This window comes from Chaetura pelagica, unplaced genomic scaffold, assembly GCF_000747805.2.
Source record: "Chaetura pelagica isolate M959 unplaced genomic scaffold, ChaPel_1.0 scaffold750, whole genome shotgun sequence".
NCBI classification, from domain to species: domain Eukaryota; kingdom Metazoa; phylum Chordata; class Aves; order Apodiformes; family Apodidae; genus Chaetura; species Chaetura pelagica.
Window position 1 is genome coordinate 898,120 of NW_009951947.1, and position 20,158 is coordinate 918,277.

The window sequence follows — 20,158 nt, forward strand, 5'->3', positions numbered from 1 at the left end:
GTGCCTTTAGGGACATGGCTGCTTCCAAGTATAAAAAAGAAAAATCCAGGAGTAAAAGTGCCTTTTTTCTGCTAACTTTATAGCTGGAGAGTACTTACTGCTGCATTTCCTAGGGAACAGCAGCCTAATTATAGTAAGAATGCTTTTAAAGTAAGGTTGTTTCTAATCCTGGGAAGCTTAAGGCTGAGGTGGAACAGTGGAAACACTCAAAAGAAAATCCATCCAGTCAGATACAGCTGTCATGCAATTTAGCAGTTTCCAAATGAGAAAGCTTTACCCTATCTTTTTAGGTTTGCTGAAGACTGATTTATGCCCAGTTGTGCAGGAGACAGATACATCTGGCTTTTTTTCTTCATTCTCTTGGGGCTGATCTTTAACTGTTCTTCCTTCATCCTTACTGGAAACCGGATCTTCAGTGGAGGGGGAAAGAAAAACAAAAGTAGTGAATGTTTGCACAAAAAAAGTCAGCACATATTAAACAACCTACAAAAACAGATTTTCCATTTTTTAATATTAAATAAAAACATAGGATAAAATACAATTTAAAAAACCTGGGGGGGGTGTTCTTTCATTTTTCCTTTCAATAAAATAAAATAAAGCTTTTTAAAGTATTTTGAAATGTTTCTTCTTGTCAACTGTTATCTTGAATGGTGCTTCTGAAATTTTCACTGACAATAACCAAAGGACTTGGAATATGATGTTGTGGTGTACAGTATTTTCTGTCTTAAATGAAATAATGTTTTCCTAATTAAAATGTTTGCTCTACTAGGAACAAGATGTGGGGGAAATGGCTTAAATAGGTATCTACCAAATAACAAAGTGACAAATGAAAAAACACCCAATTTGACAGGCAGCATAATATCAAAACCCAAAGAATGTTAGACACTTACCAGTTTGACAGCTTCTGAAGCACAGTGATATCAGCAAGATCAGCATTATGTCAAGCAGTATATTTGCAACGGGCATTTTTCCAAAGGCACCTCTCCCTACAAACTGCCCACACCCATCACCTTCCTACTGAAAGCAGTAAATGCCACCTACATTTGAAAACAGACTACCTGAATAACAGCTTCTGTGTGCTGAGTTAAGTAAGTAAGTGAAGAAAGAAGCATCAGCTTTCAGGAAAAACTCCTGCTCCTTAATCCAGTGGTCCTGTGGTACCATGCAAGGTACCCCAGCAGTGCACAAACATGGTACACTTGCTGTGCCTGGTCAAGATGCCCAGACTGTTTGTGGTACCTAAAAGTGCAGGTGCAACTAACTGGAGATACCCAGGCCAGAGGAAAGTCAAATGAGAACTGGGAAGCACTAAGTGGTCTGGGTGTAGCCCATGCTCCAGCATACAGCACAGGAGCTGACATGAATCTTTCGTACTCAGAGTTGGAAAGGAAAACTGAAATACTTCTTACACATCACCACCACAAATAAGAGAGACAAAGTAAAAAAAGGGGCTGGGTTTAGATCTCTGCATGCAGCCTGATTTCCTGACAGGAACTGAGAATGAACTTTTAGAGCCCCTGCTGCTGGCTTTGCAGCTGAAAAATACTCCACAGAGATACTTCTTCATTCATCCACACCTTACTTTTTCTATATCTTAATAATAATGTCTATCTGGACAGTGAGATTTTAAGCAACTCTCCATCTCCACAGAGATACTTCTTCATTCATCTACACCTTACTTTTTCTATATCTTAATAATAATTCATTAATCACTGCATAGTAATACCCACATATGAAATGAAGATTCAAATACTGATTATAATTACACCTTCAACATTGAAGAACAAAATACAATACAAGTCAAACATGCTGAAAACAAGGTTTGAATGTATTAAGCACAAGCAAATCTCTCTCTTGTGGTCCCTACCTGGGAATTTGTGTAGGATAGACTGTCTGACAACATCGGTTCCAAGATTTGATTGTTTGAAGCGCTTTGCTCTCTCTTCAAAAAACCATTCTCCTGTCACTATCCGTAGCTGTCTATAGGGGGAAAATGTAAAATGCCAGAAAGATATGCACATTAATAAACTTGGCCAACCAAAGCTATTGCTTAAGCCCTCGGGTCGTTATTCAACCATCATGCTCAAACTCTGAACAACATTTGCACATTTCAAAATAAAATGATTGATTGCAAAGCCAGGGACAGTAAATGGGTCTGGAGAAGAGGTCTGCTGAGGAAAGGATGAGGGAGTGGGGCTGTTCAGCCTGGAGAAGAGGAGGCTGAGGGGAGACTTCATTGCTCTCTACAACTACCTGAAAGGAGGTTGTAGGTGTTTGCCTCTTCTCCCTAGGGACTAGTGATAGGATGAGAGGAAATAGGGTCAAGTTGCACCAAGGGAGGTTCAGATTGGATAGTAGGAAAAAATTATTCACTGAAAGAGTGGTGAGGCACTGGAACAGGCTGGCCTGGGGCATGGTGGAGGCACCATCCCTGAAGGTGTTAAAAAAACAGGTAGACATGGTACTCCAGGAGATGGTGTAGTGGTCATGGGGGTACAGAGCTGATGGTTGGACTTGATGATCTTGAAGGTCTTTTCCAACCCTGATGTTTCTATGATTCTATGTAGCAGAAAAATAATATAATCTTGCTTTGTGAATGAAAAGTAATTTTCAGTACGTGGAAATTTACTCAGCAAAAACGTGTTTCAACCACATTTACCAGATCTCCATAGAAAACATGTAACTTACTATCTCTCTAGTTCTTTTGATAATGAACTACTCAAACTCACAGTTTTCAGTATCTCCTAAATGACAAGAGATGTAGAATCAAGAGTGGATTGAGGGAGAAAATCCCCCAACAAATCTCCTACCAGCCTAGTCAGCAGTTTATGAACCCTGGTTATACCCAGGTTGCTGCAAGCCCTTCTTTATTTTTCATCTCTATCTGCAGTTTCTTCACAGGACAGTGCTGTTACAAATTAGCTTTGCATTGAAGGCTCCAAGCAATGAAGTCTTTGCTAGTGTTCTGCATAATGCTGCTTTTTCTAGTTTCAAATTCTCTTACCTATAGTAGTAACAAAGAAATCCTGTACTGGCACTGTTCTTTCCCACAGGTATATTTTTAGGCTGATTGCTAGCCTTTTCTTGAATTAGTGTCCTTATGGTAAAGCATCCCCATTTCTACTGCCTCATTACATACAGTTGATGGCAAAAAGCTACTAATCTTGAACACTGAAAATAAAAAGCAAATACACTAAAAAAAAAAAAAAAGTTAAAAACTTATTTCACTGTAGACATGTTCCTGTCTACTTTACGCTCAACAAAAACCCCTTTATTTTCAAACCCATACCAGAAAAGAAATAATCTAGTCTCTTGGACATGAAAATTACTACAGATAGATTTAGAGCACTGATTAATATCTTCACTTTTAAATCACTTTTGAGTCATGTTTGAATGAGAGTCTGACGTGGGAAAATACTAAAAATTACAGAATAGGACCTTACAATTTGTAAAAAGACTCTAGTATCATCAGTTCTTCTTAATCTATTAATGAATCATTCACCTTCCCACGAGTCATTAAAAAATAATTTTAAAAAATTGATTAAAAAATCAAAATCCAAAACCTGTGCCCACAAGCATAGAAAGATTACTGCTTTATCTTGTTGCAGACTCATAGTGACAGAATCCTGTATAATGTGAACATTGATGAACAGTGATGAGGGAAAGAAAACATCTCTGATGCCTTCTGTGTCACAAGTGCCCAGGGGATTTCAGCTTGGGTTGAATGGTGACTGAGAGTGGCATGTTTGTTTGTTTTATCATATATTAAGTCTTATAATCTGATGTGGAGATTTGGCTTTGCAGCATCAGGAGGTTCATGGTGGCTGGAGAGGACGAAGGAGCTGCAGCCAAGGGAAGGAGGCCAAGAAGGAAGAGGATGGAGGGTTGCTGGGCTGAGGAAGGAAGGATCAGCAGGGGTGCCACTGGTGAAGCAAGGAGGTTCTCCCTCAGTATCCATCCCTGGAGGAAAGCCTTCCTCTCATCCTCCACTCCACTGTGGTTCAGGCCACCACCAGGCTCCCTCTCTCTGTCCCCACTCACCCCCTGTCATCCCAACATTTACTACACCACACTCAGGGAGTGAAGCAGCCTGCAAGAGAGGAAGGGCTGGCACCAGGCTGGGGAGGAAGTAGGAACACTAATAACTAATCATAATAACTACTGAACCCCATACTAATCTTCCTTGCAGAGACAGGTGAATCTGTTTGGACAACAACAGTTGGTCCATTCATCTTCTGACAAAGAATAAATAAGCAATCTACTTAGTAATCTCCCTTTGCAGGCTATAACCTGCCACCATTAAACAGTCCCTAATTACTCAGCTGGTCCCCTCTTGCTTAGCCAAGGAAGTTTGAGGTCATCACTGTGTGCTCTGGCAAACACAAACTGGACCCCAAGGGAAGAGGAAGGTTAGAACGATTCCTTCCATGGGCTTGAGCAAGCCAAGGAAGTGTGACAGCAACTGAACTGATGGAGTGGAATTGTGTGCTGGCTCAGCTAATGATAGTAGACTGAATTGCCCATCTTCTTCATCTGGCTGATCTTATTAAGCAATAATAACATTCACATTTAAAAGTAAGGTGCCAATGCCTTGGCAGGGCTACTTTGAGAAGACCTACACCCATTCTGCTCTGACTTTGCCAAGAGAACTGGGTCTGAGGTAAAGCATAGATGACACCCTCAACTGAGGCACAAACCACAGCAAATAAAGGGAGTACTGCCTTGTTTTACTCAAGTACTTCACCTCTCTAGTCAATGCTGTTATCCATGGGTGAAAGGGGAAAAGCAACAGACATCAATAGCCAGCCATTGTGAGCATCTAGAGACCTCAACCATCCCTTCAGATCTTCAGCCTTATAATCGTCAGTGCTACACAGTTTTGGGATCCTGACTTCAGCCCTTTTGTGAAAATGTCCTTACCCAATCTCTAAAGAAAGTATCACACTCTAATGAAATAAACGGAAAAAAATTAAGCTTTACAGCTTAGAATTTTGAGTATGCTAATATTGGATGTATTTTTCACGTATACTTTAAATTTCACAAAAAGACTAGTGTTCATGCTATCTTAGTCATTCATACATGTCAGGAGTACCTATTAAAATAATTTTTATTCTACGCAGAAATAGAAATGAATTCAGATTAAATGATGGCATAGGTATCTAAATTAGGGTTTGAATTTCATAATTGCATTTAACATTTTGAATCAAAATCAAAGAGCAAGACCTAAACAGTCTTGCAATAATGTTATTTCCATGCATTTATAATTAAGACAAAGGGGAACTCTCCTTCCTACTGGTAGCACATCTTTCTTCTTTTTCTGATACAGGACTTCAGTGAGTCCTTTCCACTTAGGTAAGTGTTTCAGTGGGAAAACAAATGAGGGCATTTATGCAACAGTACATCTAATCAGTGCTTGCAGGTTTGGTTTTGTTCTTTTAAATGGGTCCAAGGCTCTTACTAACTATAAATCATGGTATGTGCAGGCTTTTCATTACTTCACAGTTAGCAGGTAGTACACAAAATAAAAAATATGTATCTATTCTACCAAAGAGTGTTAAGACTTGCCTTCCAAGCCATGCAACGAGTGTTCCAGTAAATAGTCTTAGAAAGAAGAAAAGCACTGTTTAAAATTTTAATAGCATTAATTTTTGCATGATTGCTCTTTCCTATACTCAAAATGGCTAGGAAAAATCATGTTTAAATAGGTAGGTTTAGTACCAAATACCTCATCTGCTAAAGTCCTTATAAATTAATTGCTGATCCACCTACTTATTTCACCATATGAGAGGGAGTACCTTATAGTTTCTTTCTCCCTCTATGATCTCCTACTAAACAGATTAATTTAACTAACATACTGCTCAGATTAAAATTGGAATACAGCATGTGGCCTAAACCCACCAAAAACTCGACTTGTTATTTTCCACTCTAACTTATGCAAGACACTTCATTGTTAAATGCCCAGTTATGAAAAATCCATTTAAGATGGAAAGTCCAAATTGTAACTTTTAATAATTTATTTGGGAAAAAACCCACATTAGTAAAAGAGTTTAACAATTCATTTGATCATCCAGCCTAACTTCCATCCGCAGCAGAGGACAGAAAATTAGTCTAGCTTCTTGTCCCTCTCCAGTTCCTCTCCTCAAGTTATTTTACTTCTTCCTTGGAAGTACAATTTGGAAAAAAATGGCAAGGCCAAAGGCTGACTAAAATGCACTCTATACAGGAGCATACCAAAGCATATACACTCATCTTTGTATGTCTTAAATTACACAGAATATTTTCTATAGCATAAATTAATTCCAGAGTGTTTTTAATATGCTGCGAGTCTCTTAAATATGGCAAACTTGCTTGGAAGTTATTAAAATAAAAAGAAATTATAAATGATCTGAAAACCATTTGCATCCTAAGACATTTGAAATTACTCTATTTTCAGGGTCTAAATTGGAATAAATGTCACTAAGATAATGATGAATTTTCATGACACTTTAAGACAACTTAATTATTTAAAAAATTAAGGACATTTTCTCATTAGTACTTTTTTTCTGTTCTAATAACTTGGACTTGCTTGTAATAACTTTGTCTGGCTGAAGAACTCAATAAAAATACAGGCATTTTTCAAAGATATCTAGACACATTTGTAACAAGAAATACAGACAGCATCAAGACATAAAATCAGCTTGCAAGCAGACTGCTTGAAGATATTTCTCTCTCTCATCTTATTGACCAATTTAAATGCCAAATTTAAAACACAAACTCAGCACATTTTAAGAAGATACAGGGAAAAAGATGTCCTTAATAGAAAGGTTGTCTATTAGCAACTAGGTTTGAGAGCTCCTGATGATCTTACTTCATTGCATGCAGTGAATGGAGCCAAAAGCTTCCCCGTTCAACAAGTGTGCTGCTACATACAGGTTTGATTTACCTCAATAAATACTACAAAGTGGCCATCAAACACACAATCACATAAATAATGTCTTGCTCTCTGCCCTCAGTAACTGCAGAACTAAGAATATGGCAGAAGACTGAACTCCGAAACTTCCTTCAAATGCTTTATTTTGCAACTTTCTGTTCTAGCTGGTAATAACTCCCATGAGGGGGAAAAAAACAGTAATTTTCTTTTTATAGACATTCAAAGGACATTCTTTTCCAGTAACTGTAAATTGTAAGACAACTTATATATAAACCTCAGTTTGTTAAACTTAAAAATACTGAAGAACATCTGACACTGTTCACATTCAAGTGTCTTTACTCAAATTCACTAAATCTGTTTGTGAAAGTGTTTTAGAATGTAATTAATGTGTTGTAATGTGCTTCCCCATCACCATAAATTGTTTTTCAGGCAAAACTGACTTCAGAGAAATGACAGATGAAATGTTTTAAAAATTATTTTGGAGTAGAGAAGTTAGATTAACTTGTCAACAAATAAATATGTTTGGTTAACAGATGAACATTTATATTGTATCATTATACAAATTGGTATCTCACCCCCAAAGCTGCCAGCATGTTACTACGAATTTTTTTTAATATGGTCAGAAAATAACACTGTGGTTTACCATATCCTTAAACACTTAAATATTAAGCATCTTGAAATTACCTGTTAGTCAAAGTAAGCATAAACCCACCATAAATGTTAAGGCAATGATGATACCAGGGCATTTGATCTCAGACTATGTGACAGAATGTCCTTTTGCTGTACTAGAGGTATCCTGAACTCCTGTACTATGGGTAGGTAGGCATGTCTCAAGGTGTTCAGAAGGAAGGAAAGGTGGTAATGTGTTCAAAGAAGCAACAGGTAGAAGCCAGCTGAAGTTATTTACATTTTTTTCATTGCCACAAGACATTCTTTGTTTCAGCAACCATTTTGGATTATTTGTGTAATTCAAGGGATTTATGCAGTAATTTTTATAATACTGGTCAACTTCTCCTTAAATGAACCACAGAATGAGTTGGGCTGGAAGTGACCTGAAAGATCCTCTATGTCCAGCCCCTCTGCAGGGGTAGGGACACCTCCCACTAGACCAGGTTGCTCAAAGCCCCATCCAACCTGACCTTGGACACTTCCAGGGAGGGGGCAGCCCCAGCTTCCCTGGGCAACGTGTTGTAGTGTCTCACCACCCTTACAGGACAGAATTTCTTCCTAATGTCTAACCTAAATCTACCGTCCTTCAGTTTAAAACTATTACCTCTTGTCCTCTCACTACAAGCCCTTGTAAAAAGCCGCTCCCCAGCTTTCCTGTGGGCCCCTTCAGGTTCTAGAAGGCTGCTATGAGGTCTCACTGGAGCCTTCTCCAAGCTTAACAACCCCAATTCTCTCAGCCTGTCTTCAGGTGCTCCAGCCCTCTGATCATCTTCATGGCCCTCCTCTGGGTTCTCTCCAACAGCTCCATATCCTTATGCTCAGGGCCCAGGAACTGGACACACCCAACATCAGACTGACAGACCCAACACCTATTATCCGACCTTCTTCACTGACACCAGATGTAATGCAGTAGGCTTGCCAACAGTTTGGAAAAACTTGTTTCTGAACTTATTTCTGCAGGTATAACTGGTTACTATGTAACAGAACTTCTACAGCTTAGACCTATCACCATCACCTTAATGGTCACTTAGCAAACATTCTTGAGGAGATTTTTAGCACAACAGCCAAGAACCAGTGTAGTACCAAAACTGGAAATAGTTCACAAAGGCCACAAATCCTTCTCCATGCCTTTTAAGGGTCTCACAGTATATAGGACAGCATATGTGTTCATTAAAATAACAGTATAACTAATGGGAGTCGATACAGGTATCAACATTACCCTCGTCTCATTTACCACAGTTACTACAAGAAAAGGATGGAGTTAGTTTCCTAACACTTTTGCAAGATGGTGAAACAATCCAGTTTTACAGACACACTGTGTGCAGATCCATCCTACAAAGCTAGAAGTTTTTTCCGCTCCTCCTGCCTTGTTTGCTACTATCACCACATAACTGTCTCTTAGCACAGAATTCCAATTTTCTTTCCCTTGTCATCAGCCTTTTCATCTTGACACAGTCTATTCACATTAACCTAATCAACGTCTGCTTCAAATGTAATTTTAAAAGGCTAATTTTTTCCCCCTGCATTTCTTACTGAAGTGAGACAGAGGAAAGAAGAACTGAAATAATTAAAATTGTGCACAATAATTTAACCAAAATAGCTATCTCAAACTTTCATCTCCATACCACCCACATAGAAGATAATGTCTCTGTGTAGTTCTAGCAGTGTAAAATGTATTTTACAGATCATTCACTGTCACCATAGTCTTGCAAAAACACTGCATATGAACAAAAAGAAAGGACAGAGAAATACTTCAATTTAATAAAGATGCCCAACACAGACATAAGTCAAGTATTTGCAAAGTTTAGCATTTTGCAAACATATTACACCAGGGTTTATAATAACTTAGGGTAGGCTTCAACTGGAACCTGTGTTTGAGATGATTGCTAGGACCACAGGTTGGCGTACAGGATTGCAGCCCAATCAGAAGAAACAGGGGTGATAAATGTTTTGAGAAATTACCTCATCCATCTCTCAGCCCCAAAACAGGACCATTTTTACTGATGTCTTCATTCCTGAGAGAGGTTTATCCAACCTGTTTTAAAAAAATATTCTAAAACCTCTCCCAGTTATATCAGTATTCATACAACCTAAGTTAAATCCTTTAAGTATCACATAACTTTTCTTATCCAAAGAGAGTACATAGAACAGCCTGTATGCCTTCTCAATGCAGGTGCCTTTTGTTGATTTAAAATTCAGTTATTTTCAGTTTTCTCTTGCCTAGGCCAAAAATTTCCATCTCCTTCTATTACTTGGGGCAGGCTGTGTGCAAGGCTTGTGATCATTATTTTCTGCTGAACTTTCTCCAGCTGGCGAACATGAAGTGTGCTACAAAAAACCGGGCATAATACTTTAAATGAAACAGGTTTGTGTCATGCATTTTACAGGCCATAATTCTGCTTGTACATCCCTGTGTGATGCTGGAATTTTCTACAGTGGAAAATACTGTCGAGTCATGTTCAGCTCTTCATTCATACAATACTCAGATCCTTTCCTAAGGAGCAGATGTGTAAGCTGCTTTTATCCTCATTCTATATTTCTGCAGCTGCATTTTTGCCCAGATGTATTACTTCCACATGCCCATAGAGAGCCATCACTTGCTCTTCCTTCAAACCACTTCTCTAAATTGTAAGCATCACTATAAATCCTTATCCTGTCCTTCCACATGCCTGCAGCACTTCTCAGTTTTATGTCACCTGCATGTGTAACTGGCAAACTCATTGGCTGCAACAAAGTTCTTAACTAAAATACTCAAAAATAAAAAGCCAGGAAATGTTCTCTGTATCACTGCTGGTTTTGTTTTTTTGTTGTTTGGTTTCTGTTTGTTTGCTTGTTTGGGGTTTTTTTGACTGCGAAATATCCTTAGCTGCTCTGAAAACTGAGCTTTACAACTTTCCAGGTGGATTTGCAATCACACTGACAGAATTTATTCCAGGACATAGTTCCCCCTATTTATCAGCTTATTAGAATGGCATGAGGGAAAGTATCAAAAGTTTCACCTAAGCCAAGCTATGAGACATCAACAAACGTCCTCCTCTGTTCACAAGGTCTGTCACCCTATCAAAGAAGGAAATTTAATTGGTTTTGACATTATTTGTTCTTGAGCCAGCTCTTACTCATCATCCTGTCATCTCCTCTCAGCTTTCAAACAGCATGGAAGTATTTTGTTTCAGAATTTTTAGAGAAATTAAAGGTAACTTGACAAGGTCCTTTTGTCATTTTTTAAGAGTAGTCTTGTGTTTGCCACTTTCCACTCTGACATCTCATCTGCACCCCATGACTTCTGACAGGCAGAGCAGTGAGATCATCTCAGGAACTGTCTGAAACAAACTACAAGTCACTCAGCCAAGCCCCTGCCAGTTTGAAATAATTTCACAAAATCAAGCAGTTGAACACGTTACATCATACGAGGGGAGACACTGTCCTCTGAATGTGCCCCACTGGCTGAAGAGAAGGTCAAGGCATCTAGGTAAAAACTTCTAAAGTTAGAAGACCCAAATCCTAAAACTCCATGTTCTATTCCTATTAATTTTTCATTAAGTAGCCCAAGTCTGACATAACTAGAAAGCTGGGTTCCCTCTCCAATATGATTTACAAAAAGTCTTATCTTCCTGTTCTCATGAGTTTGATGATCTGTTAAAAAACATTACAAAACAATAAACCAACAACAAAACAAAACCAACACAAAACGACCCAAACAAAACAAGAACCCTTCTCTGAAATGGCTCTGATTCTTTTCTCCCTTACCGTGATTGTTTTATCATGTCATTTTCTTATACCATCAAGTTCTTACATCAGGATGCATAACTGAGATTTTAGCCCAATATACTTCTTTTCTTCATGGTGATTTTACTGAGTCAAGTCACAAAATCCCACATTACCATATCAATCAAAAGAACTATTCTTCCAAGTATATGAAGGGTCTAGAGCACAAGTCTTATGAGGAGCCTCTAAGGGAACTGGGCATGCTAAGCCTGGAGAAAAGAAGGCTGAAGGGAGACCTTCTCACTCTCTACAACTACCTTACCCTTTCAGGCTGTAGCAAGGTGGAGTAGGTCTCTTCTCTGAACTAACAAGCAATAGAACAAGATTAAACAGCCTCATTTTGTGCTAGGGGAGGTTTAGATTGGATATTAGGAAAATTTTATTCACTGAAAGGACTGTCAAGCATTGGAACAGGCTGTCCAGGGAAGTGATGGAGTCACCATCCCTGGAGGTATTTAAAAGACATGTGGAAGTCATGCTTCGGGACATGGTATAGTGGTAGACTTTGCAGTGCTAGGTTTGTGGTTGGAATTGATGAACCTAAAGGTCTTTTCCCACCATAGTAATTCTATGATTCAATACATGAAGTAAATACCTTTGAACATGTCTTTTTGTATATTCAGTTGATATCTTGTGTTAGAATACTGATTCTGTGCTTTTCAGTATTATGATCTGCTACCCTCTTTCTCCATTCCCTGTGCTCAATATTCCAACAGTGAGAAAAAATTGATCTATCCTCTTGTTTTCCCTCCCACCATAGCACAATTTACTTCGAAGGCTCACTAATAGAGGTATTATAAATACAGACCTCCCTCTCAAGGCAGAGATACTTAGTTACTATTAACACAGGAAAAATGCAAGGACAGAAACATGGACTGAAGTGGTTGGACTCACAATTTTTACACCTCTGTCTTTACAAATCCACCTACCATGTCACTCACAACGTGCAGACCTCACTTGTTCTTAATTCTGTTTTGTTAATTCTGAATTACTTGATTGTTACACTTATGTCTTCATAATGTGCATAGACTGTCATTGGCTTGCAACTGATTCCTCTGCCATGTTCAGAGCACTTTCCCCCAGCAGCTTAGGATCCGTGGTGCGTGCAGCTTTCTTTAGAAAGCAAGTTAGTTGAAACTGGTGTGAAACTGGGAAAAAGACACTGCAAAATAGCACGACAAGCAAAACCACCAGATAAGTCTCTTCCCTTGAGTACTTGCTACGCATATGCTTTTGTGCTAAGGGAATGGAGAACAGTAACATCAGCACAAGTTTACTCATACAGCAGTGACCTCTAATGCGCTAATGGAAGCTGCACAACTTACACAATCTTGGCGCACAGGGAGCACTTCCACTGCCCATCGGCTCCCACATCGCGACACGTGTTGCAAACTCGGAGTTTGCAGGTTTGGCACAAGTCCCCTCTGTCAAAGATCAAGCCCAGGCTTTTCTGACAGCGAACACAGACCCTGCTGTTGTCCTGTTGACAATGACGGTTTCCACCTTTCCTTCTCACTTCCAGAAGCTCATTTTTCAATTTCCTAGAAGTAACAAAAGAAGATCTATTAATTTGGAGAAACAACTTAATAATCTGTGAGAAATTTTTTACAGATTAAGGTGTGGAGCTAAAAACTACAAGACACAAATAAGTACAAAACAAACGGATTTTTTTATATTCACTGCATTTTTTTGTTACACATATGACAAAGAATTAAAAATAAAATCTATCCTCCACCTCTCAGACATGCAGTCAAGAGGAAAATCTTGTGGTAGATCAGTTAAAGTAACTGCAGACAGCTGAGTAGTTCTGGACAATTGGTAAACAATCTTTGCCTGTTCCACATCAATAATTGAAGTCATGCTGAGCTCAGGTTGACAGCAGCTCAAAACTGGGAATATCCTGTGCATTCATAGAAGAAGAAGAAAATCTTTCTGTGATTATTGTGCATTTAACAGCATGTCAGCATAGAGTTAGCTAGGAGCATATATGCAATTCTGCACCAGCTATTCAAAGCCTAAAAACCCCTCAAACCAAAACATCTAAATGGATAGTGGCATTATGCTGTGACACCACTATTTTTTTTTTTTAAAAGGAGAATATATATCAGTTTCAACAATGCAACTTGCAGAATACCAGTTCTGCCACTTTATCTGAAGGATAAAAATATTTGCATTTAAAATTTAATTTTGAAGGCTGCAATTTCAATGGTGCATGAGTTGGGTCTTGTAGATGCTGTATTTCCAACAGCTAAAAAAGGAATTTGAAGAGAAAGAGTTAAAAAGTACGACAGGAGAGGCATTTTTCTATGCCTTCCTTCCCAAGCCAGGGACCCTATCATAATCCAAACCTCTCACTAATAGCTCCTTATACCTTGATTCCTGACTTCAACTCCACAGCTTTCCCCCCCACACCACAGCCCCTAACTCCTACTCATCCCACCCCAACCCACAGAAACATTTAGGCTGGAAGAGAATACACCTATTCTAAACTCGTAGCCAAAGAAAGGCCAACCAGACTGGATTGAGCCTGTGTCCTACTGAATCTTGAGCTAACAGAGTAATTACAAGTAAACAGTCTACAGTATCTCTGGGCACCTGTTCCAGAATCTGACTAATTTTATGTTGTTTTCTTTAAAACAACACAAAATGCCTTCCTAATATCTCAACAGAATCTCCCACAATCCAACTTGTTCCCATTGCATCCTCTTTCACTGTGTAGCTGTGCAAGGAGTCTGGCTCCATTCTTTCTATACCATGACACTAAGGACTTGAAGACATCAATCACGTCAGTTCTCTCTGCCCCTCCATATATGTCATGTGCTTCAGCCCTCTAATCATCTTCATAGCCCCCCATTGAACATTCTCCAGTATATCAATGCCTCTGCTGTTCTGGGGAGCCCCAAACTGGAAACTGTGTTCCAGATGTGGTCTCACAATTGTTGAATATAGGGGACAATCACCGGCCTCATCTGCTACTGTAGTCCTGTATGTGGTCAAAATTGTTATGCCTTCTCAACACTTCTTAGCTGAAGCTCCATCCACTCAACCCTCAGGCTCCCCTTATCCTCTCATCCACCTCAATCTTTCCAATAAACAATCTACAGGTCTTCTGCTCTCTCCAGGCTCTCTTCTGCCTCCCCCATACCCCAATCCCTCCCATTTTAAGCTCCTCCATTCTTTCAAACCCTTACTGCACTCCACTCTACTCCAGAAAAACCTCTTTCCCAGGGCCCCAGACGAGCAATTACTAAGTTCTTTCAGTTTTATATGTTTGGGCATTCCAGATCCCTTCACTCTTCCCTACACTCATGCACTACAATCAGCCAAGAGTCTCTAGAGCTCCTGTATCATTAAGTACTCCAGCTCACTGAAATCACTATCACATGGAGATGCATTAAGGGGGATTTAAAAAACCTGGCTACCAGCTTCACTTAAAGATCAATAAAAAGGTGTCAGGAATAAAAGCACTTTAGGAAAATAAAACAAAATAAAGGTTACAGGTTGCAGCCCAGTGAAGGAGGTCAGGAACATTACTCAGGCCACCAGAGACTAAGCTCTGACAGAATTAGGTTATTTGTGGATACATTGCCTTGCTATAAGGCTGGCTAGCATTTTGCTTCCCACTGGGATCCCATGAACTGCTGAAGAGTTGCACCTGGCCTGCAGATGCTCGGCCTCTGATAGCTTTTGAAAAAGGCCATGTTCAATCCCTCCAGGCAGTGACTACAAATCCTGTCAAGTGTTCTCCTCTGCTGGCCTTTATCCAAAAGTGATTTCTGCATTCTACTTTGCACCCTTCCTCTCCCACATTCAATCGGAACAGACTTTCTCTGATGTGATACCCTTCAAAAGACTGTCCAGGCTTCATGAGCTTTCCTGGTAATTTGCTAATTATTCTTGCAGTTGCATCTGCTAATTGTTCTTGCACCTTACACCTACTTACCTCCTGCAGAGATACTCTTAGTTATGGGTCCACATCCATTTTATTCTTCTGTCAGTCAGCCAGTTCCAAGTGCAGATAGGTGACTTGCACTACAGCAACTGCCAACTGTGCTGCAATATTGCTGTTGTGCACAGGGAAGGCAGATGATCACCACTATTGCCACTCCTTCCTTGAATCTACCTCCTAAACGAGCCTGCCTTCAGACAGTAAAAGCCAATTTGTCTGCTTCTTCTGGACAGATACTTAAAGGAAAAAAAAAATAAATCAACCCTGCTACTAGAACATTTTTGACCACACTATTTTAAAAGGGATACCACTTCTATCCACTTGAATAACAAACACATCTTTCTCTGCTTCTGAAGACATCTAATTACCACTGATGCGACAATCACTTACATTTCATTAAATATCAAGCAACATTCACAAAATGCTTGATGGCATAATGTCTGCCCTCACAGCAGTGTGAATTTGTCAGAGAAAAAGTACTATGCTACATGGCTCTTTTATTTTAGTGCAGCCACTTTTAGTACCACCTGATCTCAGGAAAAGTCCTTAAGATCAGATTGTGCTTTCATGTATTGAGAGGTACTGAAGCACTTCCCACTTCTGCCCCCAAAGTCCTCCCTGTCACAGCTGAGTGCCCTTCTTCACCAGGGCTTCTTAATGTGGCAGATACTTGATGCTTCTGACCCTCTCATTGTTTTTTTGTCTTCCTCAAGTTTGCTCAGATCATCCACTTGCCTCTGTGCTGGGTCTACCCAACGAACAGTCCTCAGAGCTGCAATGGGAAACACTGTTGTAAGGAGACTTTCAAGTACGGAAAATGTGAACCCAAGAAAAAGAAGAGGACGGGCAGACCCAGTTTGCAACTGTCATCTGCATCACCAGTCTGACCTGCACTCACCAGTTTCTGTTCTACTTTCCACTATGAGCTGACAGCAGACATGGACACATTGTGCAACCAGGGCCCTGGGATTGCTCTTCGCTTCCATGTGGCCTCTTCAGCATCTCAGCCACTCCACTCTTCCTGCTCACTTCTCATAGGGCAGCTCAAACAGTTGGTCTAACTTACTGGTACAGAGGTGACAGCTACAGTTTATGACTAAGTACAACAAGCAAACACTAACAGATTCAGCTTTACTCAGCTTCCCCACACAAAAATCTCCCTGCATCTGTACTGGGTTTACACGGCAAGGTCTTCGCAGTTGGGAGTCTTCAGGGGTCACCTCTGTGAGATCAAATCAGAGGCTGTGCCTTTGCAGGCAATGCTGGTTCCACCTGGCTCCAAAACAGACCCACTGCAGGCCAAAGCTGAGCACATATTGGTGGCAGATATTTAAGAAAGGGGGAAGGAGTGAGGAAAATGTGAAGTAACCCTGCACACACCACATTGGTGAAGGAGGAGGAAGAGGAGGTGCTCCAGCTGCCAGAGCAGAGATTCCCCAGCAGCCAGTTGGGATCCAGTTTTTCTTTTGGGACTTGAACATCTGCATGCAGAACAACAACCTGAACCTTGTCCAAGTGTCAGGGTAACTCAGAAGATTAATATTGTTAATCTTCAAATCTCAAAAGGGTTAAAATACTATGCACAAGCAAAGCTCATTTTTTATACCAGGGTTATTTCCAATGGCTCATTTTTACTTAAAAAAATTAAAATCAAAAGTGAACCATTGTGTTTTAAGAACTCTACAGGCTGTATATCATCTTTCTGGTAATCATCAGTGTGTCCTACAGACTGCATGCAGGTGTCTAATGTTCAAACAAACACTTCACTGAACTCGTTCCATTCTAGCCTTCTCCCTCCCCTCTGCAACTTTGAGGCTCTTTTGTGCTTAATTAAAAGCATCACTGGGCACAAAGGCTGTTTTTTAAATAGTTCCATTTTAAAATAAGGAAAGCACTATCAGCCCAAATCAATAAATGGTGCATTTTTAGACCAAAGCTTGTCTAGAGATCAACATGTTGAAATACCAATATTCTTTTGACATTAAAAATGCATTATTCCTACTATCCAGTAGTGGTGATTGCAACTGTATTTTCCACTGCTTGTTAGATACAACATTTTGAATTCTTTATCAGATGACAGTTGATTTGCCAACAGCATGAATTCTGAAAATCGTTTGTTTCCTTGTTTTTGATATGGAGCTGCCTTTGACAACTTTAAGGGAACTGAAACAAAATAAATCTACTCACAGTTTCTCCACTCACTCAGTCAAACAGATGAAATAGAAGAATTAGAAAAAGCAAGCAAACAATGTATGGACAGATATACTGGATATGAACTTTCTTTGGGGATTCCCTATCCTATTTGTTGAATTTAACTACTGACTGATTGTAGCAAATATGTTCAGATCTTAAGAAAACAAAGAACAAAGTATCTCAAGGGCTAGGAAGAGTAGGAGGAAGTGGGTGAGTCATCTGAAGAAACATCCATCATCACAGCAGCCTCTAAACAGCCACAGCCTACCTGCACTAGTTACACAACATTGAAAAGGGAGAACACGTGCAGTGTGTAGCTGGACTGACTTAGCACTACTCCTCATCCCCCAAGATAGGAAGCAGCTGCATGGTAAACACCCAATTTCCTTTTGCCATTCCAATATTTGGGCTCTCCTTAATTTTTAAGGAATCTAATGCACTGTGCAGTTAGACATTTCTAAACTAAAATATTAAAAAAATAAGTAATCTTTATCAATCCTCCCCTAGTAATATAAAAGAGAAAATAAACTCAGCAGAAGTCAACTTAGTAAGTAGCTGGAGAAAATTTTTCCTATCATACACTGAAGTTTCTAAACCATCTATTACAACAGCTGTTTGATAAAAGATAGTGGACAAGAGCCACCAATGTGCAGCTGCAGCCCAGAGGGTCAACTCCATCCTGGGCTGTACCAAAAAAAGTGTGGCCAGCAGATCAAGAGAGGTGATTCTGCCCCTCTACTCTGCCCTGGTGAGACCTCACCTGGAGCACTGCATCCAGCTCTGGTGTCCCCAGCACAAGAAAGATGTGGACCTGTTGGAGCGTGTCCAGAGAAGGGCCACGAAAATAATCCAAGGGCTGGAGCCCCTCTCTTATGTGGACAGGCTGAGGGAGTTGGGGTTGTTCAGTCTGAAGAAGAGAAGGCTCTGGGGGGACCTCATAGTGGCCTTTGAGTACCTGAAGGGGCCTGCAGGAAAGCTGGGGAGGGTCTTTTTACAGGGGCTTGCAGTGAAGAGGACAAGGGTTAATGGTTTTAAGCTGAAAGAAGACAGATTTAGGTTAGAGATCAGGTGGAAATTCTTCAGTGTAAGGGTGGTGAAAACCTGGAACAGGCTGCCCAGAGATGTTGTGGGGGCTCCATTCCTGGAGGTGTTCAAGGGCAGGTTGGATGGGGCTCTGAGCACCCTGTTCTAGTGGAAGGTGTTCCTGCCCATGCAGGGGAGTTGGAACTTGATAGTCTTTAAGGTCCCTTCCAACTCAAAAAATTCTGTGATTTTGTGATTCTAAAAATAAATTTCTTACTTTCAAGAATAGCAGAATATTTAGCCCTTCCTCTAACTGTGAATTCATATTAAGATCCCTCTACCTCTTCTGTCTGCAAAAATATGTTAAATGCATTGGAGAAGAGCTCTGTTGTAATTAGTGTTCTAGGTAACACTGAATGACTTAATCTAACCCTTTCCAAATATAGAGTATCAAAGCAGGAAACAAAACCAGAAAAGTACTTGGCCAACACCAAATCTGAGAAATTACTCAGACTCTAGATTAAGTCCACCTAACCAGTAAATATGAAAACCTGATGTCTTGAAAAGAAGGGAGAGAAAATTCAGGCAGCAAAGACCCCAGTTCAGTAAAACCCAAACTAAGGAGCAGCAAGCTGATGTAGTTCTTGGCAAAGCTGCTTGCTCTTTCACTGCCTTCAAAAGTCAGAAAATAGCCTCACTCTTCCCTACTGACTCTAAACATCAGGAGGCAGTGAAAGGCGTTTGCTCATTCCCTTACAAATGCAGCCTCCAGAGATAGAGTATTTCTTCCAAACCCTTATAATCCTGCAGAGGAAGATGCAACACGAAGCCTTAACAGATCCATTTCTTCTTAATAGTATGATTTATAGCATGCTTTACCCTGGGGAATATTTATTCCCCAATTAGAGAAAAGCAGAATAGCTATACTGCTGTAGGAGGCAGTGCACTCACTGCTCAAGCCATTCACTTAAATGAATGCCATCACTTCCTCATACTGTAAGTGCAACCCACTTGCTTTGAGTCAGATAACTTTTTTAAAAAAATAAAATACTGAATTATCTCCCTCCCCTTATTTCAGTAGGATTTTGGAAAATACTTTTGTGCTGCTTTGATGGCTTTTTTGGTAGTGGGGGAGTGGACCCAGGAGTGTTTCTATCTCATCTCCTTTTTTTTGAAAGACCGCTGTCAAATGTAATGGCACATGTTGACAGTGTTTAGTTTGTTCAGTCTGATGGAACAGTCTCTGGTTCAAATAATAACAATATGTTACATTCACTTGAGAGACAAGGTAGCTGCCAGATAAGCAACCCTTTAACTTCCCATACACATATGGATGAACAGTATGCTTTAAGACAAGGGCTCTTTGCTTCTAATATTTATAGGCAGTTTTGCAAAAACATAGACCACATACCATACTATATAGCAATCATTTTGTGCTTAGAGACAAGTCCAAATGTATACTCATCAAATAAGTCAAATCCCATTCCTGTTACTCAAAATTAATTAATCTTTTTTCTGAAGTACTTGCCTGTAGTTACCACATGGTGGTATCAATGCTAACCATTTCTCGTCTATTGTAATGAAGTTAAAACCCTGAATTGCCTCTGTGGATCTCTTCAGACTAAGGACATGCCATTTTAGTTAACTGA

The 20,158-nt window shown here is 39.9% G+C and overlaps 1 protein-coding gene across 1 annotated transcript in view; it reads right to left on the reverse strand.

Annotated features, from left to right (window-relative positions):
* SYTL5 (synaptotagmin-like 5) overlaps positions 1–20,158 on the reverse strand; it is a 54,705-nt gene that overhangs the window by 29,293 nt on the left and 5,254 nt on the right. Inside the window, exons 2-4 of the mRNA XM_009997354.1 lie at positions 12,670–12,885; positions 1,868–1,980; positions 278–410 (exon numbers count right to left, since the gene is read on the reverse strand). Of these exons, the coding sequence (XP_009995656.1) occupies positions 278–410; positions 1,868–1,980; positions 12,670–12,885 (462 nt within the window). The remainder of the gene's footprint in view (positions 1–277; positions 411–1,867; positions 1,981–12,669; positions 12,886–20,158) is intronic.